General features: G+C 40.9%; 1 protein-coding gene across 1 annotated transcript in view; it reads left to right on the forward strand.

The window, feature by feature from the left end:
- Positions 1 to 23,815, forward strand: part of MERTK (MER proto-oncogene, tyrosine kinase) — a 111,400-nt gene that overhangs the window by 56,616 nt on the left and 30,969 nt on the right. The window contains exons 8-9 of the mRNA XM_027129042.1: positions 7,479 to 7,630; positions 21,149 to 21,302. Coding sequence (XP_026984843.1) covers positions 7,479 to 7,630; positions 21,149 to 21,302 — 306 coding nt within the window. The remainder of the gene's footprint in view (positions 1 to 7,478; positions 7,631 to 21,148; positions 21,303 to 23,815) is intronic.

The following is a 23,815-nucleotide window of genomic DNA, read 5'->3' on the forward strand; positions in this document are numbered from 1 at the left end:
TTATGGAGGTGACCAATGAAAATAAGAAAGATGTTTCCTTCTATAATTGAAAAGGGTTTAGTGACAAACTTTATACTTACTATGTATAGGGAGTATCTTCTTTTACATAGGAGGATATTAATAGTCGCATACTCTTTATAGCATATATTATTTTAATTAAAATATAAATATATGAAAGTTATTACTCATACATCTAACTTAAGAAAACTAATAAATGTGAAAGTGGCTAATGTTCAGTAAGCACCTACTACATGCCAGGGACCATCTTAGGTACTTTACATGCATTATTTCATTAGCTCCTCATAGCAATCATATGAAGTAGGTACTGTTGTCTCTACATTATTTTCTTATAGCAAATTTTATTTACATCTGTAAACTTTCATTTCTGTGTGCTGCTTTTGGTTTTCCAAGCGTTTGTATTTTTTCTATGAATATTGTAGTTATGTTAGATTTGAATTGTCCAGTTTCCATTATTTTCCAATTTAGAGCTCTGGATTACTCAGAACCTCTTTCCTGCCCTTAACTCCAGCCTTACATAATCAGTGCTCCAATTTTAATACAGACGGTGGGACAGGTCTAGGTCATAAATTGTTAGGGCTTAATCCTTGCACAAATGAAACTAGTGCCAAGATTGTAACATATCTTAAATGAGGAAGAAAAACCTCTGAGAACAATTTTTATATGGTGTTTCCTTTTCATTCAGTTTAAAAAACTTTCTGGTTTCTGTTTTGATTTCTTCCTTAACCCATTAGTTATTTAGGTGTCTAACGTAGTTTCCAAATACTTGTATTAGTGATTTCTAATTTCATTCTATTGGGGCCAAAGAACATAATTCATATCGCTTGAATCCTTTGAAATGTATCAAGACTCAATTTTACAGCCCAGAACATGGTCTATCTTGACAATGTTCCATGTGTACTTGAGAATGTGTATTCTGCTCTTATTAGATGGAATGTTTTATAAATGTTACCTTGGTCAAGTTAGTTGACAGTGTTTTTTAAATTGTATTCTTATTGATTTTATGCCTCCTTTTTCTATCAGTTATTTAGCCGGGTGCATTGAAATCTGTAGTTATAACTGTGAATTTATCTATTTCTATTTGTAGTTCTAGCAGTTCACATGTTTTGAAGTTCTGGTATTTTGTGCATAACTGTGTAATATTACTATGCTCTCCTAATACATTGGCCACTTTATCATTATGAAATTATTTTCTTTATCTTTGGTAATATATTCTGTGAAATCTATTTTATCGATATTAATAATAGCCATTTTACTCTTTCTTTTGATTCCGTGGTGTATCTTTTATTCATACTTATTTTTAACTTACTTGTATCTTTATATTCGATGGGTATTTCATGCAGGCAGTACTTTACTTCACAATCCTTGCCTTTAAATTGGGGTATTTAATCCATTAAAATGTAATGATATCATTCATATGGGTAGGTTTACATCTGTCTTCTATTTGTTCTGTCTGTAATTTGTTCCCCTTCTTTTGGGTTCATTGAATGTTTTTATTCTATTTTATCTCCTTTTTGACTTCTTAGCCATAACTCTTTTTTTCTGTTCTTTCAATGGTTGCTTTAGGGTTTATAGTATACAGGTTTAACTTATTACCATATGCCTTCGAGGGATGTTTATACCACCTCAGGTATAGTGTAGGAACCTTAACATAGTATACTTTCATTTTTCTTTTGATATCTCCAGATATTTATTCTATTGTTGTCACTCACTTTACTTTTACATATGTTATAAACCCACACTAGATTGTTATTATTTTTGTTCAAAGAGTCCTAATCTTTTAGAGTGATTTATATAATTATAAAAAACCTATATTTACCCACGTGGTATTTACCCAAATGGTAGTTACCATTTCTAATGTTATTCAGTTTTTTGGTGTAAATCTGTACATATTTCCATGTGGTATTATTTTCCTCCTTCCTAAAGGATTCTTCATTACTTCTTGTAGTGGGAATCTTGGTGAGAAATTCAGCTTCTGTATGTCTGAAAGAAATCTTTATTTTACCTTTGAGGGGTTTCTTTGGACTTCATTTTGTAAGGTATTTTTATTAGGCATAGAGTTCTAGGTTACTGCACTGTCTTCTTGCTTGCATTGTTTCTGATAACAAACCTGTGGTAATTCTTAATTTATTCCTCTGTGTATAATGTGTCTTATGTCTCTGGTTTTCCTTTTGTATTTGATTTGGAGCAATTTAATTATGATGTGCCTTGGTGTAATTTTCTTTATATCCCTTGGGCTTGGGGTTCATTGAACTTCTGAGATCTGCGTGTCTATAGTTTGCATCACATTTGGAAAATGTTGGCCATTGCTTCTTCAAATATTTTTTTCTGTTCCTGCCTCTCCGCTCCTTTGAGGACTCCAGTTACCCATGTATCATATCACTTGAAGTTATCCATAATTCACTGATGCTATTGCTTTTTTCCCTGCTTTTCTCCTTGTGTTTTATTTTGGGTAGTTTCTATTACTGTGTCTTCAAATTCACTAATCTTTTCTTGTGCAGTATCTAATCTGCCATTAATTCTATCTAGTGTATATTTCAACTCTCACATTGTAACTTTTCGGTTTTTTTTGTATCTTTCCTGTCTCTACTTAACTTTTGGACCATATGGAATACAGTTATAATAACTGTTTTAATGTCCTTGTCTGCTAATTCTAACATCAGTCTTATTTCTGGAGTGGTTTTGATTGATTCATTTATATTCCTTGTGGAGAGTACTTTCCAATTTTTCTACATGTCTGGTAATCTTTGGTTGGATTCCTGACATTGTGAATTTTACTTTGTTGAGTGCTAGATATTTTTGTATTCTTATAAATAGTGAGCTTTGTTTGGGGTCACAGTTAAGCTAATGGGAAAAGACTGATCCTTTTGGACATTGCTTTTAGTATTTGTTAGGCTGGACCAGAGCAGTGCTTCATCTAGGGTCAACTATTACCCACTATTGAGACAAAACCATTATGTGTACTCTACCCAGTGCTCCTTGAATCATTAGATTTTCCAGGCTGATTGATGGGAACAGGCACTATTCCTGGCCCTGAGTGAGGCCCAGCCACTCTTATCTTTAATTTTTTCATGTAGTTCTTTTCCTGTCTTCCTCCAGAGTCATTCTAGTGACTCCTTTGCCGTCTCCTGGGCGTTTGTCTTTCTTGGTTTACTGTCTCTCATTCTCATGGAGCACATTCTCAATTAGCTCTAGAGAGAATATATATATAAATAAAAACTGTGGGACCTTGCATGTCTGTTTGTCATACTGGATTGGTAATTTTTCCTAATAGAGAATTTTAGGTTGGAAATGATTTTCCCTCAAAATTTTAAAAGTATTTCTGCATTGTTTTTTAGCTTCATGTGTCATTGTAGAGAATTTTGATAACTTGAGTTTTCTAGGTGAACTGTTTTTTAGTTTTAATTTTTCTTTAATATCTTTTCTCTTTAATCATGGTGCTGTAATGAGCTGTGATGTGGGATCTGTTTCATTCGTCATCATAGGCATTCAATCTAGGAATGCAAATGCTTTGGTTTTGAGACTTTTTCTTATACATTTTTTCCTTTCAAAATGTTCTTCTATTTTTCTTTCCAGATAACTGTATTAGACACTTGTTGAAACTCTTTTAATTGCTTCCTCAATTTTTTTTTACCTCAAATTGGCCTCCCTTTTAAAATTTTTATTCTACTCTTCTTTTGGAGATTTACTTGCTTTATCTTCTAATTCTTCTGTTGAATACTTTATTGAAATTGGCAATGTCATATATAAGAATAATTTTATTTTTCATTGACAGTTTTTTCCAGTTCTCAATTATGAGAGCCTTTTCTTATCTTTGACTATGTTCATTATTGGTTTTGTTTGTTTGTGTTTTAGTTTTCTCTAGTTCCCTGCATTGTCTCTGCCTCCTCTGAGTGCTCTGTCCTGTGTTTCGTTCTGGTCTCTGACATTCATGAAGGAGGCCTCCCCAGCCTCTTCTGATCTTCCACTGTCTCTCCTATTGAAGAGTGAAGAACCAGCGATTGATGGGAAGCTCTGTGAGCATGGGTGGGGCTTGTAGGCTTCACTGTCAGGTGATTGGCCAGCGACCTAAGTGTTTTAGTTTGGATACCCGCAAGTGTCAATATTGGCTTTCTTTCCCCCGGAGCCACTTACTTCCTCTAGAATTGAGTCTCCTGTCGGCTGCGTCAGGAATATGAACACAGCTGCTGATGCTCTAAGATCAGGTGGGGAGGAGCCAGAGGTGGAGTCCCCCTCAGTCAATGTATGAACTTCCTCTTATTTCCCTAGTTGTCAGCCCCTCATCGTGCCTCCATTCTACTGGTGCCCCAAGTCCAGTAGCTTTTCAGTTCAGAGAATAAAGCATCCTGTCTCCTGTGGGAATTTGAGGGATACCTGCCAGCTGTGTGTGGGAATAGGTTAGAGGGATCTCGAGGGCTACTTCCTGATCAAACTTTCAATCTTCCAGTTTTAGTCCCCACTCTGGTCCCTTGGCCCTCTGCTTCTGAGCCTCTCTGTGGTTCTTTGGGGAGAATCAGTTTACTGAGTTAATTACACCTTCTTCCTCTGCTTTTCAGCTTTCATATGTATGTTGGCATTTCTCTTCCACTGTTGACTCCTCTGTACCCTGTGAGTTTATACTGTTTTAAATTTCTTATTGTCATCATAGAGGGATTTTAGGAGGGAGTAGACATAAAGACATGTTGAGTCAGCCATGTTTCCCTGTAAATTGTACTGTGTGACTCGTTTCATAGGTACACCTTTAGCTATATATTTCCTAAGCTGAAATTTGCTCTAACTTCATTATTACTGCTCCTGGAATCAGCAGAGACAAAGAGGTTATAGTGCCCTTTTGTTTCCCTTTCAGATATATCAGAAATATACAATTTAATCTCCCGTAAATAAAAATACAACAGTTTGGTGTATGTTATTGCATATTTACTCTTCCTATATGTAAAATACTTATTTTTTAATTTCTAAAATGGATCATTGATACGTACCTTTTTGCAGTTTTACACCCCCCCCCATTAGATATTCTTTCATATCAATTTACATGGTCTCTCAAATTCTTTTCAGTGTGGGGTAGTGAGTAATCCATTGGAAAATTATCAGAATTTATTATATCGTAATTATTGACTGAACATTACATTTATTCCTTTCTGTCACTATTATGCTTCAATGAATATAACACTACCTACAGCAGAATTTTTCTAGATTAAATTCGTGGAAAGAAAATATTGGTCAGGAGGCATATGTTTTTCGGTTTTAATAGCTACAGTCACGTTCTTCCCGCCCAAAAAAAGAATGTAGTTGTGATCTTGACTTGTTTCCCAAATTATTTCATACACATACTGTACCCACATACATACGTTTCCTAAAAAGCGCGTTACCGTTTATTATCCTTGTATATAGACATTTTGACATAAAGTGCTTATGTGGCTTGTGTAGGATTTACTATAAACCAGAGAGTGAAAACCAGCGCTAAATTCTACGGTTCGTCACCTAACCCAGCAAATAGTATTTGACCCTCTGATCTTCATTCATGAGGTGTCTTACACACACGCACGCACGCACACACACATACACATACATATTTAAATTTATTCACTGATTAGCTCTGTTCAGATCATTAGTAACCTGGCTCTGGACTTTAAAACGTGGCTTCCTTCTGAGATCAGCAGTGTTCCCTGCCTTGTACAGCTCAAATGACACAGAGCTGATCCCCAGCTGGCCTTCTTGGCCTATAGCTGCACAGGTGTCTACTGGAGAAGCCTCTTGGAGTTGGGTGTGTTTTGCTTCCCCAAGAGGAGTCCGTGAGCTCTACCTACCTCCTTCCCTGTCTTCCACTTCTTTGTTGTTTTAGTTTGGAAAGGGCTTACTTTTTTTTTTTTTAATTTTATTTATTTTTGGCTGTGTTGGGTCTTCGTTTCTGTGCAAGGGCTTTCTCTGGTTGTGGCGAGCAGGAGCCACTCTTCATCGTGGTGCGCGGGCCTCTCACTATCACAGCCTCTCTTGTTGCGGAGCACAGGCTCCGGACGCGCAGGCTCAGTAGTTGTGGCTCATGGGCCCAGTTGCTCCGCAGCATGTGGGATCTTCCCGGACCAGGGCTCGAACCCACATCCCCTGCACTGGCAGGCAGACTCTCAACCACTGCGCCACCAGGGAAGCCCAGGGCTTACTTTTTAAAAAAACTTTCATTGAAGTACAGTTGATTTACAATGTTGTGTTAGTTTCAGGTGTACAGCAAAGTGATTCAGTTATATATTCTTCTTCAGATTCTTTTCCAGTATAGTTTATTACAAGATATTGAATATAGTTCCCTGTGCTATACAGTAGGTCCTTGTTGTTTATCTATATTATATATAGTAGTTTGTGTCTGTTAATCCCAAACTCCTAACTTATCCCTCCCCACTCCTTTCCCCTTTGATAACCATGTTTGTTTTCTGTCTGTGAGTCTGTTTCTGTTTTATAAATAAGTTCATTTGTATCATTTTTTAAGATTCCACATATAAGTGATATCATATGATATTTGTCTTTATCTGTCTGACTTCACTTAGTATGATCATCTCTAGGTCCATAGCGCTTGTGTGAGTGTGTGTGGCCTTTTTTTTTTTTTTTTTTTTTTGCTCCTTTCCCTTGCGGTACACGGGCCTCTCACTGTTGTGGCCTCTCCCACTGTGGAGCACAGGCTCCAGACTCACAGGCTCAGCGGCCATGGCTCACGGGCCCAGCCGCTCCGCGGCATGTGGGATCTTCCCGGACCAGTGCACGAACCCGTGTCCCCTGCATCGGCAGGTGGACTCTCAACCGCTGCGCCACCAGGGAAGCCCTGTGTGTGGCCTTTTTAAGAGAATTTTATTTGAGTGGTTCTTACAAAGATTGTTGCAATATGAAAGTCATTTGTTTGATAGAAATATCAAGCTGTCTTGTCAAACACACGAAAGTAACCCAAAAATATATTTCAGAGCTCACAGAGCCTAAAAGGAGCGAAGATTATATGCAACAAGACAAAACTATTTCTGCATTTCCTATTTCTTGCTCGGACTGCCTTGCCCACCAGCCTGTCACTAAACATCTTGAGGAAATGCAGGGATCATTTTGTTTGGAATCTTAGACACAAAGCTTACTTTTCTAAACTCACGATATCTTAATGGTCCTCGATTGAAAAGAAGGTGAAAGTCCACTTTTTTTTTTTTTAATGTGACATTGAAGAGATTTTATCACGAAGGAAGCGTTGGAAAATGAGAAGAACTAACATTTTCTGAGTGCCTACAATGAACTAGACACTGTGCTAAGCGCTTACATATAATATCTTAATAAATCTTCATAGAAATGTATGAAAGTCCACTATTAATCTCAGCCTCATTTGAGTGCTTTCCGTAGAAAATTAAAAAAACAAACGTACAAAAACCAAGAAGAGAACGACTCTCCATGTGCCTTTCTTCGTACTTCCTCATCCTTCTCTCCTTTCTCTTTTGTAGCCCCGTCAGTAGCACCTCTGAATGTCACTATGTTTCTGAATGAGTCTAGCAACAAGGTGGATGTCAAATGGATCAAGCCTCCGATTAAGCGGCAGGATGGGGAGCTGGTGGGCTACCGGATCTCTCACGTGTGGCAGAATGCAGAGACGTCTGTAAGTCTGAACTTTAACAGAGTGCACTTGTCTTCTTGGATCTGCTGATTTAATACTGCTTTAGGATCTTGCCTTTTGTCGTGAAAAGGCCTGATGTTATTGGGTTAGGCAAGGCACCTTTCAGCGGGAGATAAACAATGTAGTAAAAATTAGAAGTGCCTGAAAAGTTACAAAATTCCAAGAAATCTTTGGGGCTTTCCTCACTCACTCTTCATCCATTCATTTATTTCATTAGTCAATGTGAATAGAACTCATCCTCTGTTGTCACCTGATTCTTGCCTTCAGGGAACTTAGGCTCTTTGAAGAAGACAGTGTGAACTACTGAGAGGGGTTACCAGGCTTAGCAGTCCTGCAATTCATAACCTCTTGAAAATTCCAGAAGATGATTGTCAGGGAAGCCCCCCAGCCTCATAGCGGATGGCAAGAGTAACTGGACCCCGAAAGAGAGGGTCGAGCAGGCTAACAGCCCTGTAGGACGTACTGTATAGCACAGCTTTGTTAGACGTGACTCCAGTCAATCCCAGAGGGCCATCTGATTTTGATTGCTGAGAGGTCTAGAGATGGTGGGAACATCTGACCCAAGACAGAAGTGGTGAGGGGGACAGCTGACTGTGGTTAGGTGGGCAGCTCCCAGACAGGCCCCTTTCCCACTTGAGAAGGGAAGAGGGTTGAGGTGACACTGACTTCTCATGACACAGAGGATCTGTAGAAGAGCAGACGCACTGGCTTTATCCTCAGGACTGTCTCTTCTTTACCGCCATTGCGGAAAGCATGCTTTGTTGTTTTGTGTTGTGTTGTTGTTCTGTGTTGTTACAGTCCTCCTTGATCTAACCCTGGTAATAGGTCAGACCTCAGCATCCTTGTGGCATCTGTAGGGAGCATCACAGGAAAGTTACAATTTCTTGGCACGAGAGAGGAAAGGGGTGAACAGCTGCACTGACGGATGACGTCCAGGCTTTGTGTCGGTCACTTTTAACCTCATGTCACCCAGCTTTTACCAAAACTGCTGTCTTCCAAAAGAACAATTTGAATTTATTTTTTTCTTTTCCTGCCTCAGTTTACCTATCAGGAAGCAGACTGTCGGAAGCAGTAGTGATGGAAAAGGAAGAGAGCTTAAAAATCCATGGTTTGTTCTGCCTTATAGTAGATGATAAAAGGATGCTACTTGTACCAGTCAAAACCCTGCTTAAGAGAGTTGCAGCTATGAGATAAGAAGTCTCTCACTTCCTGGTCTTTTGGCTCAGAGCATTTTGCAAGGGGCCTGTTGATCACATTTGCACACTGTCGAGTCAGGGGAATCAAATACCTCTCTTGGAGGATGGCTCCTGATTACAATGCTACATTCTTAGTAGAGATACACGAAGGTCCAGCGATTGCATTCTGATTCAGTAGGAACTTTGGTTGGCGGAAGATGATTCTCAGCAGACACTTGAGTGATATAGGAACAAAGCAGTTTCCTTGAAGAGCTGCAGGTCATCCTTTCTCCTTCTCCCCTGGTGTGGGTGAAAGATACTTCTTTAGGGGGGACCCCTGAAGCAGAGGCGCGCTGAAGGGCAGGAGTGATGAAAGCCTTACAGATGACATGACGTGGCCAAGGAGCCTAACACACGAGTGCCATTAACACCCAGCCTTGCATTCTCTCTGCCCTTTGTTCAGAATGCCCCCCTCTGTAGTGAGAACAATACCGCCACAGTTAGGGCTGTGACCTTTCCAGTCATTACCTCCTTGGAGATGCTAGATCATCCCAGCAGGAAGGTCATTTGCATTGTACTCATGCTGTCCTCTGTGCCTCACGACAGCCCTGTGACAACAGAAGACTTAGTGGCTCACTTTACTTTGGGTAACATTCTCTGAGGCAGCTAAGCTCCCAGCTCACCAGCTGCAGCTGGAGACAAATAAGAACACTGAAGAGAAGCTCACCCCGGGAGGGGCCTAAAACCCCCTTCCAAAGTGAAGCTTGAAATGACCTCTGTACCCATCACTTCGGTTCCCTAAACTCCCTTCTTTTCCGAAGGGCAAGAGTTAGACACAACTTCCTCTCGAAATCGTCCTTTCATTTTCCTTTTAAAACTGTTACTAGGGACATCTCTGGTGGTCCAGCATTTAAGACTCCACGCTCCCAATGCAGGGGGCCTGGGTTTGATCCCTGCTCAGGGAACTAGATCCCACACACAGCAACTAAGACCCAGTGCAGCCAAATAAATAAAAATAAAATAAATATTTTTTTGAAAAGAAAGAAAACCATTACTAAAACTACATCTTTTTTATGTAAGGTGATGAAATTGGATATTTTTGGAAGATATTCTTATTTATTACTCTAATAAGGGAGGGGTTTTTTGTATGGAATTTCAGAACATTCTTGAAGTAGTCTTTGGATGGGCTATTACAGTTTGCTGGAAATTTAGTTTTCAAAATTTGTACCTTCAGTATCCTACAACTGTTGTGTCACTTTCAGACTAAGAAACTCCTGGTATTTACTGTATGGACATTTACTGTGTCTTGATGAAGCCATCAATGTTTTTTGCTCTCCTTTTCTTGCTGTCCCTTGCCTTCCAAATCAAAGCTTAAAATACAAAGGTCAGGATCAAGTAAAATCTGTTCTCCTTGAAGCTGGAGCTGCGCCTTGCCCGTCTTTGTACCATCTGAACACAGGACCTTAAACTTGCTTTGTAGGCATTTATGGCACTATGAACTTGATGTATGCACCTGACTGACATCTAAACCAGCAGGAGAATTTCTCTGTCTGAATGGGACAGTCTTTTGATGAGTGTGGACTGGTATTTCTTGTCCCATTCCCATAAAGTGTCAGTAGACCTGTGAGAATTCAGTGAGCAGATAAGTTTATAAAATACTGCGTATTATACCCCCTTCTGGAAGACCTACAGTGTATACTGGCAATTTCAAGGTTCTCCAGTGTTCTGCAATAAATAAATCTGTTTACCTTTGACCGAGATTTGCCCGAACCTTAGACAGAGACTCATTTTTATACGTGTCATTCTTGTAGAGCTCATTGTTTTGGGATTGGGGCTCTAATGCTGGTTTAACTGTTTTTGGAAAGGGTGGAGATCTTTGATCAGAAGGAAGTTTCATAGCCGATTATGATGGGCCAAGAGACATGACATGTAGAACCAGCTTGTTTAAAGACACAGGGGAGCCGCAGTGCCCTCAAGGCTTCCTTCCTTGGGCCCAGACCCCTGCCTCCTAGCAAGCAGCATGCCCGGAGGGTAGATGTGCCCACTGCCTCTTCCCTTTCCTCATTTCTCCCTCTCACTCACTGTCACAGGAGGGCAGAGCATGTGAGCTAGTGTCATTTTAAGGTAAAAAGAACAGGTGAGGTTATTGTGAGACAGGCCAGACCGGGGTCTGAAATATTTCTGAAACCCAAGGATCCGTCAAGGATGGTACCTTTTGCCTGGAAGAGAAAGCTACAATGAAGAGCAGCTCTATGGATGGGTCAAATAAAATTCTTGCTCTGGGAACTAGACAGCCTTGATTATTTTCTCCAATGCACCAAGACTTGAAAGATACTACTCGCTCAGTTCTATCCTAGAGCCTTACAGTTATAGGGAAAGAAGATCAAAATACAGCACCTTACAGGTGCTATAGGAATGTAGGAATAATAATAACCATCATCAGTTACTTACAGTGTTGATTACTTACAGACCCTGTGCCAAGTGTTTTCCATAAAAGGCCTCATTTAACCCTTACAAAAACACTGTGAGAAAGATACTATTTTCTCAATTTTCATTTGAGGAAACTGAAACTCAGAAACATTGAGTAACTTACCCAGAGTCACACAGCTTAGAATTGCAGCATTGAAATAAGAACCCAGGTCTCACTGACTCCAAAGCCAGTGCTTTTCACAGCCCCACTACTCTTCTCCAGGTGCCCTTGGCTTTCTTCACAGTACAGTGTTTCTTGTTCAAATTCCACAGCACGGCCTCTTAGCAGAAAGAAGTGAAAACAGCACAGGTTTCAAGAGTAAGATGTGAGGGTTTTACACTGATGATCGTGCACTTGAAGCCCTTTTGAACAAGTTTGTTGTCGCATGGGGTAGTTCTTTCCCTATTGAAGGTTACTGTTCTTTGAGTTAATAAAATGGACCATATTCTTCTTTTTTTTTTTTTTTTAGCCTAAGTAATCTGATTTATTTATTTTTGAATTTTATTTTATTTTTTAATACAGCAGATTCTTTTTAGTTATCTATTTTATACATATTAGTGTAAATGTCAATCCCAATCTCCCAATTCATCACACCACCAGCACCACCCCGCTTTCGCCCCCTTGGTGTCCATACATTTGTTCTCTACATCTGTGCCTCTATTTCTGCCTTGCAATCTGGTTCATCTGTACCGTTTTTCTCGATTCCACATATATGTGTTAATATGTGTTAATATACGATATTTGTTTTTCTCTTTCTGACTTACTTCACTCTGTATGACACTCTCTAGGTCCAACCACATCTCCACAATGGAACCAAGTTCGTTCCTTTTTATAGCTGAGTAATATTCCATTGTATATATGCACCACATCTTCTTTATCCATTCGTCTGTCGATGGGCATTTAGGTTGCTTCCATGACCTGGCTATTGTAAATAGTGCTGCAGTGAACATTGGGGTGCATGTGTCTTTTTGAATTATGGTTTTCTCTGGGTATATGCCCAGTAGTGGAATTGCTGGGTCATATGGTAATTCTATTTTTAGGTTTTTAAGGAACCTCCATACTGTTCTCCATAGTGGCTGTATCAATTTACATTCCCACCAACAGTGCAAGAGGGTTCCCTTTTCTCCACACCCTCTCCAGCATTTGTTGTTTGTAACTTTTCTGATGATGCCCATTCTAACCAGTGTGAGGTGATACCTCATTGTAGTTTTGATTTGCATTTCTCTAATAATTAGTGATGTTGAGCAGCTTGTCATGTGCTTCTTGGCCACCTGTATGTCTTCTTTGGAGAAATGTCTGTTTAGCTCTTCTGCCCATTTTTAGATTGGGTTGTTTGTTTTTTACTATTGAGCTGCATGTGCTCTTATATTTTGGAGATCAATCCTTCGTCCCTTGATTCGTTTGCAAACATTTTCTCCCATTCTGAGGGTTGTCTTTTCGTCTTGTTTATAGTTTCCTTTGCTGTGCAAAAGATTTTAAGTTTCATTAGGTCCCATTTGTTTATTTTTGGTTTTATTTCCATTACTCTGGGAGGTGGGTCAAAAGAGATCTTGCTGTGATTTATGTCAAAGAGTGATCTTCCTATGTTTTCCTCTAAGAGTTTTGTATTGTCCGGTCTTACATTTAGGTCTTTAATCTACTTTGAGTTTATTTTTGTGTATGGTGTTAGGGAGTGTTCTGATTTCATTCTTTTACATGTAGCTGTCCAGTTTTCCCAGCATCACTTATTGAAGAGACTGTCTTTTCTCCATTTTGTATCCTTGCCTCCTTTGTCATAGATTAGTTGACCAGAGGTGTGTGGGTTTATCTCTGGGCTTTCTATCCTGTTCCATTGATCTATATTTATGTTTCTGTGCCAGTACCATGGTGTCTTGATTACTATAGCTTTGTAGTATAGTCTGAAGTCAAGGAGTCTGATTCCTCCAGCTCCGTTTTTTTCTCTCAAGATTGCTTTGACTATTCAGGATCTTTTGTATCTCCATACAAATTTTAAGATCTTTTGTTCTAGTTCTGTAAAAAATGCCATTGGTAATTTAATAGGGATTGCATTGAATCTGTAGATTGCTTTGGGTAGTGTAGTCATCTTCACAATATTGATTCTTCCAATCCAAGAACATGGTATATCTCTCCATCTGTTTCTGTCATCTCTGATTTCTTTCATCAGTGTCTTGTAGTTTCCTGAGTACGGGTCTTTTACCTCCTTAGGTAGGTTTATTCCTAGGTACTTTATTCTTTTTCTTGCAATGGTGAAGGAGATTGTTTCTTTAATTTCTCTTTCTGATCTTTTGTTGTTAGTGTAGAGGAATGCAAGAGATTTCTGTGCATTAATTTTGCATCCTGCAACTTTACGAAATTCATTGATTAGCTCTAGTAGTTTTCTGGTGGCATCTTTAGGATTATCTATGTATAGTATCGTGTCATCTGCAAACAGTGACAGTTTTACTTCTTCTTTTCCAATTTGTATTCCTTTTATTTCTTTTTCTTCTCTGAATGCCATGGCTAGGACTTCCAAAACTACGTTGAATAATAGTGGCGAGAGTGGACATCCTTGTCTGCTTCCTAATCTTAGAGTAATTGCTTTCAGTTTTTCACCACTGAGAATGATGTTTGCTGTGGGTTTGTTGTATATGGACTTTATTATGTTGAGGTAGGTTCCCTCGATGCCCACTTTCTGGAGAGTTTTTATCATAAATGGGTGTTGAATTTTGTCAAAAGCTTTTCCTGCATCTATTGAGATTATCATATGTTTTTTATTTCTCAATTTGTTAATATGGTGTGTCACATTGACTGATTTGCATATACTGAAGAATCCTTGCATCCCTGGGATAAATCCCACTTGATCATGGTGTATGATCCTTTTAATGTGTTGCTGGATTCTGTTTGCTAGTATTTTGTTGAGGATTTTTGCATCTATATTCATCAGTGATATTGGTCTGTGATTTTCTTTTTTTTGTGGTATCTTTGTCTGCTTTTGGTGTCAGGGTGATGGTGGCCTCATAGAATGAGTTTGGGAGTGTTCCTTCCTCTGCAACTTTTTGGAAGAGCTTGAGAAGGATGTGTGTTAGCTCTTCTCTAAATGTTTGATAGAATTCACCTGTGAAGCCATCTGGTCCTGGACTTTTGTTTGTTGGGAGATTTTTAATCACAGTTTCAACGTAATTACTTGTGATTGGTCTGTTCGTATGTTCTATTTCTTCCCGGTTCAGTCTTGGAAAGTTATACCTTTCTAAGAATTTGTCCGTTTCTTCCAGGTTGTCCATTTTATTGTCAGAGTGTTGCTTGTAGTAGTCTCTTATGATGCTCTGTATTTCTGCGGTGTCTGTTGTAACTTCTTTTTCATTTCTAATTTTATTGATTTGAGTCCTCTCCCTCTTTTTCTTGATGAGTCTGGCAAAAGGTTTATCAATTTTGTTTATCTCCTCAAAGAACCAGGTTTTAGTTTTATTGATCTTTGCTATTGTTTTCTTTGTTTCTATTTCATTTATTTCTCCTCTGATCTTTATGATTTCTTACCTTCTACTAACTTTGGGTTTTGTTTTTTCTTCTTCCTCTAGTTCCTTTAGGTGTAAGGTTAGATTGTTTATTTGAGATTTTTCTTGTTTCTTGAGGTAGGATTGTATTGCTATAAACTTCCCTGTTAGAACTGCTTTTGCTGCATCCCATAGGTTTTGGATCATCGTGTTTTCATTGCCATTTCTCTCTAGGTATTTTTTGATTTCCTCTTTGATTTCTTCAGTGATCTCGTAGTTATTTAGTAACATATTGTTTAGCCTCCATGTGTTTGTTTTTTACGTTTTTTTTCCCTGTAATTGATTTCTAATCTCACAGCGTTGTGGTCAGAAAAGATGCTTGATGTGATTTCAATTTCCTTAAATTTACCGAGACTTGATTTGTGGCCCAGGATGTGATCAATCCTGGAGAATGTTCCATGTGCACTTGAGAAGAAAGTGTATTCTGCTGCTTTTGGATGGAATGTCCTATAAATATCAATTAAATCTCTTTGGTCTATTGTGTCATTTAAAGCTTGTGCTTCCTTATTAATTTTCTGTCTGGATGATCTGTCCATTGGTGTAAGTGAGCTGTTAAGTTCCCCCACTATTATTGTGTTACTGTTGATTTCCTCTTTTATAGCTGTTGGCATTTGCCTTATGTATTGAGGTGCTCCTATGTTGGGTACATATATATTTATAATTGTTATATCTTGTAGGATTGATCCCTTGATCTTTACGTAGTGTCCTTCCTTGTCTTTTTTTTTTAATTAATTTATTTTATTTTTGACTGCATTGGGTCTTCATTGTAGTACGCGGGCTTTCTCTAGTTGTGGCGAGCAGGGGCTACTCTTCGTTGCGGTGCACGGGCTTCTCAGTGCAGTGGCTTCTCTTGTTGCGGAGCACAGACTCTGGGTATGTGGGCTTCAGTAGTTGTGGTGCACAGGCTCAGTAGTTGTGGCTCACGGGCTCTAGAGTGCAGGCTCAGTAGTTGTGGCGCACGGGCTTAGTTGCTCCGTGGCTTGTGGGATCTTCCTGGACCAGGGCTCGAACCTGTGTCCCCTGCGTTGGCAGGCGGATTCTTAACCACTGCACCACCAGGGAAACCCCTTCCTTGTCTCTTGTAACGTTCTTTATTTTAAAGTCTATTTTATTTGATATGAGTATTGCTACTCCAGCTTTCTTTTGATTTCCATTTGCATGGAATATCTTTCTCCATCCCTTCACTTTCAGTCTGTATTTGTGCCTAGGTCTGAAGTGGATCTCGTGTAGACAGCATATATATGGGTCTTGTTTTTGTATCCATTCAGCAAGCCTGTATGTTTTGGTTGGAGTATTTCATCCATTCACATTTAAGGTAATTATCGATATGTATGTTCCTATTACTATTTTCTTAATTGTTTTGGGTTTGCTTTTTGTAGGTCCTTTTCTTCTCTTGTGTTTCCCACTTAGAGAACTTCGTTTAGCATTTGTTGTAGAGCTGGTTTGATGGTGCTGAATTCTCTTAGCTTTTGCTTGTCTGTAAAGCTTTTGATTTCTCTGTCAAATCTGAATGACATCCTTGCCTGGTAGAGTAATCTTGGTTGTAGGTTCTTCCCTTTCATCACTTTAAATACATCATGCCACTGCCTTCTGGCTTGTAGAGTTTCTGCTGAGAAATCAGCTGTTAACATTATGGGAGTTTCCTTGTATGTTACTTGTCCTTTTTCCCTTGTTGCTTTTAATATTTTTTCTTTGTCTTTAATTTTTGTCAGTTTGATTACTGTGTGTCTCGTTGTGTTTCTGTTTGGGTTTATCCTGCCTGGGACTCTCTGTGCTTCCTGGACTTGGGTGGCTGTTTCCTTTCCCGTGTTAAGGAAGTTTTTGACTATAGTCTCTTCAAATATTTTCTCTCTCTCTCCTCCTTCTGGGACCCCTATAATGTGAACGTTGGTGTGTTTAATGTTGTCCCAGAGGTCTCTTAGGCTGTCTTCATTTCTTTTCATTCTTTTTTCTTTATTCTGTTCCATGGCAGTGAATTCCACCATTCTGTCTTTCAGGTCACTTATCCGTTCTTCTGCCTCAGTTATTCTGCTACTGATTCCTTCTAGTGTATTATTCATTTCAGTTATTATATTGTTCATCTCTGTTTGTTTGTTCTTTAATTCTTCTAGGTCTTTGTTAAACATTTCTTGCATCTTCTCGATTTTTGCCTCCATCCTTTTTCCAAGGTCCCAGATCATCTTCACTATCATTATTTTGAATTCTTTTTCTGGAAGGTTGACTTGATTTAGTTGTTTTTCTGGGGTTTTATCTTGTTCCTTCATCCGGTACATAGTCCTCTGCCTTTTCATTTTGTCTGTCTTTCTTTGAATGTGGTTTTCGTTCCACAGGCTGCAGGATTGTAGTTCTTCTTGCTTCTGCTGTCTGCCCTCTGGTGGGTGAGGCTATCGAAGAGGCTTGTGCAAGCTTCCTGATGGGAGGGACTGGTGGTGGGTAGAGCTGGGTGTTGCTCTGGTGGGCAGAGCTCAGTAAAACTTTAATCTGCTTGTCTTCTGATGGGTGGGGCTGAGTTCCCTCCCTGTTGGTTGTTTGGCCTGAGGTGGCCCAGCACTGGAGGCTACAGGCTCTTTGGTGGGGCTAATGGCAGACTCCGGGAGGGCTCATGCCAAGGAGTACTTCCCAGAACTTCTGCCGCCAGTGTCCTTGTCCCCGTGGTGAGCCACAGCCACCCCCCGCCTCTGCAGGAGACCCTCCGGCACTAGCAGGTAGGTCTGGTTCAGTCTCCTATGGGGTCACTGCTCCTTCGCCCTGGGTCCTGGTGTGCACATTGCTTTGTGTGTGCCCTCCAAGATTTGAGTCTCTGTTTCCCCCCGTCCTAAGTCCTGCAGTCAAATTCCGCTAGCCTTCAAAGTCTGATTCTCTAGGAATTCCTCCTCCTGTTGCCAGACCCCCAGGTTGGGAAGCCTGACATGGGGCTCAGAACCTTCACTCCAGTGGGTGGACTTCTGTGGTATAAGTGTTCTCCAATCTGTGAGTCACCCATCCAGCGGTTATGGGATTTGATTTTATTGTGATTATGCCCCTCCTACCATCTCATTGCGGCTTCTCCTTTGTCTTTGGATGTGGGGTATCTTTTCTGGTGAGTTCCAGTGTCTTCCTGTTGATGATTGTTCAGCAGTTAGTTTTGATTCTAGTGATCTCGCAAGAGGGAGTGGGAGTACGTTCTTCTCCTCCACCATCTTGAACCATCTGCCCCTGAGTAATTTTGAAATGGGCCATATTCTTTTTTCTTTTTTGGCTGTGCTGCATGACTTGCAGGATCTTAGTTCACCAACGAGGGATTGAACCCAGGCCCTCGACAGTGAAAGCGCAGAGTCCCAACCACTGGACCGCCAGGGAATTACCTATATTTTTAATTACAGTTACAAATTATGGGGTTGTGAATTCTTACAGAGTTGAAGATATTGAGGTCTTTTTGATAAGTGAAAACAAATATCTAATTGCCCTGACCAACACTGAAGCCACACAATGAGAAAAAAGAAACTGTGTTTCCAAAGATGTGCTATTACTTTCCCCAACAGGCAAGGTCCGTATGTTTTCTGTGTAAGTAAAGCTGTAGTCAAACTGATTTCATTACCTGACAATGCCTTTAGGTTTTGAGTTCTTAGAGATATGGGCCTGTGTTGGTGAAATTGAAAGCTCACTAAATGAGAAATGTGCAGCTGACCCATGACCTGTGTCCTGTGGCCCGACCACATTGTGCCAATGAGATGACCCCTCCTTCGGCGGTCTGCACCCTGACAGCAAGAGAGATAACACACGGGGGTGAGCGGGGGGCTCCTACAGCTGTCTGAAATTAGAAGGATCTCTGCCACCTTTCAAGATCAAAACTAAAATACTTGGGGAAATGGATGTGCTCACACCTTTCTTTACGTATTTGGCATCAAAACAGTATGAATAAATTACATCAATTTTTAACATTGGAAATCATGTTTAAATTATATTTGAGATTACTATTTAAGGATATTCTTGGAGAAAATTGAACACCTACACTAAGTGTTTATCATTAATCTTTCTAATCACTACTTCAACATTGATTACAATTCCACCCCTAAAGTGGGATGATTTTTTATGTATTTCCAAAATGGATTCCCAGTGAGCGGTGGCTGGCATCATTTCCATGCTTCAAGATTCAGGATAGGACTTCCCTGGTGGCGCGGTGGTTAAGAATCCACCTTAACCAGGAGACACGGGTTTGATCCCTGGTCTGGGAAGATCCCACGTGCCGCGGAGCAGCTAAGCCCCTGCGCCACAACTACTGAGCCTGTGCTCTAGAGCCCGTGAGCCACAACTACTGAGCCCATGTGCCACAACTACCGAAGCCCGTGCGCCTAGAGCCCGTGCTCGCAACAAGAGAAGCCAACGCAATGAGAAGCCCGCGCACTGCAACGAGGAGTAGCCCCCGCTCCCCGCAACTAGAGAACGCCCGCGCGCAGCAACGAAGACCCAACGCAGCCAAAAATAAATAAATAAATAAATAAATTTGTAAAATTAATTAGTTAATTAAATTTAAAAAAGATTCAGGATAATGCCAACTGTGATGGTGGCCATTGTGACTCTTGGATAACCTTTGCTCTGGGTCAGGCACTGTTTCAAGCACTTCACAGATTAACTCCTTACATTATTAACTCAAAGAGTAGGAGGTGGAAATTAAAAAGTAACTCCTCTGGGTTTTCATAGGGAGTTATAGGCCCTATGGGAATAGGTGTTATCAACTGCTTTTATGTTCATTTCCAAAAGGATAATTTTGGTTTTGTTAGGATTTCTCTTCTTCTTGGGATTGAGTTCTTTCAAAACTATGTGTGTCCCCTTATTTTAAGACAGTTTTTCTCATAAACAAGGTATCATGTTTGAATCTTTGCAGACAAAATGTGTGACACCAGGAGCAGGCCCCACGTTCCTTGTCAGGCATGAAGTCTTTTGTACTTTGAAGAGCTGTTAGGTTTTAAGCTGTGGGGTATATGCACTATTTCTCAGCTGCCCGTCACGGTCCCATGACTGTGAGGGCTTTGACAATGAAGTTACTCTACTTGATGATTTTCTGTTCTTCCCAAATTATACAGAGAATGACCAACTAACACATAATCAAAACTGGGTTAGCCATACAGAAAATGCTTTTTGATATATCAGAAAAAATGACTAATTTGTCTACCTAATTAACAAAAAATCTGTGGCAAATCTTTTAGGCACTGAGTCCGATGGGGTTAAAAAACGAAAAAAAAAAAAATTAAGACCATAGTTTTCCCTTTCATCCCTTGTCTGGGGACGTTTCTAGGTCCTGATGGTCACTGCCTGTTTAGATTATAAACAGTCTCCAGGTGGCTGACCCAGGTGTCCCCACTGGTCGTGAGTGATGGGACTGCCCTCTCCATGAGGGCTGACCTGGTTCCACCCAGCACCATTGGGAGAAGTGACCAGCATGAGTGACCAGGGGAGGAAGTTACCACGCACACCAGGCCCCTGCTATCCATTGCTGATCCATGATATCTGTGCTCCATGTGTGATATCTCTCTGTGAAAATCAAATCTCCATAATTCAGAATTAAAGGCATGTTCCTAGTGCTACATTTCAGCCTTCACCAACCCTGTGGTTCCTATTTGAAAAGCCAATCCCAAACGCAAACTTAGTTTCCCGCACCAGAGAACACCATGATAGTCAAGGTTTGGAACCAAAGGGGAAAGTATTTTTTCCCCTGGTTATTTTTTCAAAAATCTCCCCCATCCCCCATGTTTTAATGGGTCAAGTTGTGCAGCGATGGCTTTAAAACAAAATAAGTAAAGCCAGATTTTTGAAAACGGAGCACATTGGGTGTTTGTCGCTGGAAGAAAAAGTGTCAGTGCCCTTCTAAATGTAGACTGTAGTCACAACTCTTAGAATTGCAAGGAACACGAGCCCACTTGTGCTGGTTCAGGGAAGCTGGCAGGGGGTCAATGTCAAGGTTCAGTGCAGCTCCTGGGCAGTGTTCTCTGCGGGTTCTGAGGGCGGGAGTGTCGAGGAGACAGTCTTGCTTTTGCCTTCAGGTGCATCTGCCACGTATTCCCTTTCTTCCAGAGGTTTCTTCACCGACCTCTCTAAGTACCATGTTCGCACGACCCTAGTAGGCCCAGATCCCCAAGACCTGAGGATGCTGTCAGCCTGTCCTGCATCACTGCCCGCCTATTGGCTCCCTTGGCTGTGGCCTGAGTGAAGGAAGGGATGCTGTGGGAACACGGCCGCTGCCCCTGGGATGTGGGTGGGGCAGCTTCCCTCGGAAGAACTTCCCTCGGGCGATAAGGCCCCTGGTGCCTCAGTATCTCCTTTCCTTTCCTTTCCTCTCTGTCCCCAGAAAGAGCTCTCTGAAGAAGTCGGCCAGAACGACAGTCTCGCTCGGCTTTCTGTTCAAGTCCACAACGCCTCGTGCACCGTGAGGATTGCAGCCGTCACCAGAGGGGGAGTCGGGCCCTTCAGTGACCCAGTGAAAATATTTGTCCCCGCACACGGTGAGCGCTGGTGCCCGACTGACTGACGGAACATCAGTCCGGGCAACACACAGGTGGCCAGAGAGTAGCCTGTGGCATGGACGGCTTGTTTAAGAATGAAACATAAAGACCAAAAGGAAATTTCGCAGCGTTGAGGGTAGTTGATCGCTGATCACAGAGCTGTCAGTACCCTTGAGTCTTCCCACGACGATTACTCTCCAGTGTAATAACTTCCTAGGAAGATTCATCCCTTTCAGAACCCAGAATTTGACTGGACTTAATGAATTTAGGTTTTTTGGTTTTGCTTTTAACTTTTATGAGAGTATAATTGATTTACAATGTTGTGTTAGCTTCAGGTGTACAGCAAGGTCAGTCACTTATACATGTACATATATCCACTCTTTTTTAGATTCTTTTCCCACATAGCTCATTACAGAGCATTGAGTAGAGTTCCCTGTGCTATACCGTAGGTCCTTATTAGTTAGCTATTTTATATATAGTATTGAATTTGTTTAAATGCATCCATACTTCATGACTGTAGTTTGGGTAGGCAATGTGGCTAATCCTCAGCTCTCTAGAATTGGCACTGTTTCTTTGCTTTAAGCGGTGCAGGTTGCTCAGTTATTAGCCATTCAAACCTTAGGTAACATGCTTTGTGATTCATTGGTACAGAACAAGAAGTGTTTCCTATAGAAGCCATCTTTACACGGCGCTGGGCTCGCTCAGCTAAATGCCCATCCGTGCATTCTGGTTTCTGCTTGTTGTTGGAGTGGCCTTAAGCAAGGTGACGCCATGGTGCCCCAAGTGGCCCAAATGCTGTGTTTGCTTCTGTAGACCAGGGCAGCCGCCTTCGTTCTGACTCTGACCTGCCCTAGGTTGTTTGCTAATGAACTGCTACCATAAACTCTACGCAGACATCTATATGGGTGTGATTTGTGCATTTACAAGTTCTTGCCAAATATATAGCCTTTGTAGCCGTAGCAGACAGGACTTGGGAACAGACCGTTGAGTCCCCCTATGTCTGTCCCAGTGACCCTCAAGTATGTTCTCCCTTTTAGTGCCAAATTGGATCCATATTACAGCTCCTACAGCCCATAAGCCCAGTCCCGAGGGAACATTAGTAACAGGTGTTGGGGACACAAGGCATGCCTACCTGGCAGAATTTCAGGGACAATGAGATTCTGATTCTAGAGGCACAGGTTAAAAATCAGAGTTTAACACAGACATAGAAAACAAACTTACGGTTACCAAAGGGGAAAGGGGGTGGGGGAGGGATAAATTAGGAGTTTGGGATTAGCAAATACAAACTAGTACATATAAAATAGATAAACAATTAGGTCCTACTGTGTAGCCCAGGGAACTATATTCAATATATTGTAACAAACCATAATGGAAAAGAATATATATATTATATATATATATATATATTTTATATATATATATATTTTTTATATATATATACACACACACACACACACACACACACACACACACACACAGAGACATATAACTGAATCACTTTGCTGTACACCAGAAACTAACACAGCATTGTAAATCAACTATACTTCATTTGTTTTTTCCCCGCACCTTGTGGCATGTGGGATCTAGGATCTTAGTTCCCTGACCAGGGATCGAACCCACGGCCTCTGCAGTGGAAGCACGGAGTCTTAACCACTGGACTGCCAGGGAAGTCCTATTCTTCAGTTTTTTTTAAAAAAGTCAGGATTTAAGATGACAGAGCTTTCATCTTCATTCATAATAAACTGTCCAAAACTGTAAAAAGCTTTGCTGTTCTGGCAGTCCTGGTTTTGCATGGCTCCTGTCTGCGTACATTTCAGTTACCACAGTTTAGTTACATCACACCTGTTCCCCAACAATATGGTTCAAATTTAAGGTGCCAGCACATATTAACTGTGAGTAGTTGTATAAACTTCACCGCCAGCTCTTCAGTGCACAGATCACTCCATAAATAACAGGGGCATGTTGGTTGTGACCAGTTGGGTCACTTCTTTCAAAGTCTGTCTGTGGTTGGTCACCGTGCTTTCCTTATTCAGTTCACATGCGTCTAACAGGCATAGAGCTGTGCTACTTCCTTGTCTCGCAGGGGCGAACCCACATGACATTTCACAGAAGCAGATAATTGAGAGACGGAGCTGGTGAACAAAGATGAAAATGTAGAGAAGAAAGAAAAAGTGATAGTGTTGGAAGTGGAATTTGAATTGAATGTGTGTGGAATTACGAAAGAAGTAGTTGACTGTGGACATGTTGACGCTGCTGCCATTTGGTCCATGAGATGTGCAGCCAGGGAACTCAGTGAAGGTGGACTTACCCACATGAGTGAACTGGTTGTGCTGAAAAGGAGAAAGATGTCCCAGAAGAAGTTACACTGGCCACAGTCTTCACCTGTGTGTCAGGGGCCCCGAAGCTGATGTACTGAATTGAGAATATGCAGATTATGGCCCACTGAATGAGGAGCGCACACCACCCCCATGGGGTGGGTAGATAGTTCCCTCAGCATCTGAGCTGCCACTTTG

This window comes from Aethalodelphis obliquidens, unplaced genomic scaffold (assembly GCF_003676395.1).
Source record: "Aethalodelphis obliquidens isolate GAN/ISIS:26980383/991018 unplaced genomic scaffold, ASM367639v1 scaffold35, whole genome shotgun sequence".
Classification (NCBI taxonomy): Eukaryota; Metazoa; Chordata; class Mammalia; order Artiodactyla; family Delphinidae; genus Aethalodelphis; species Aethalodelphis obliquidens.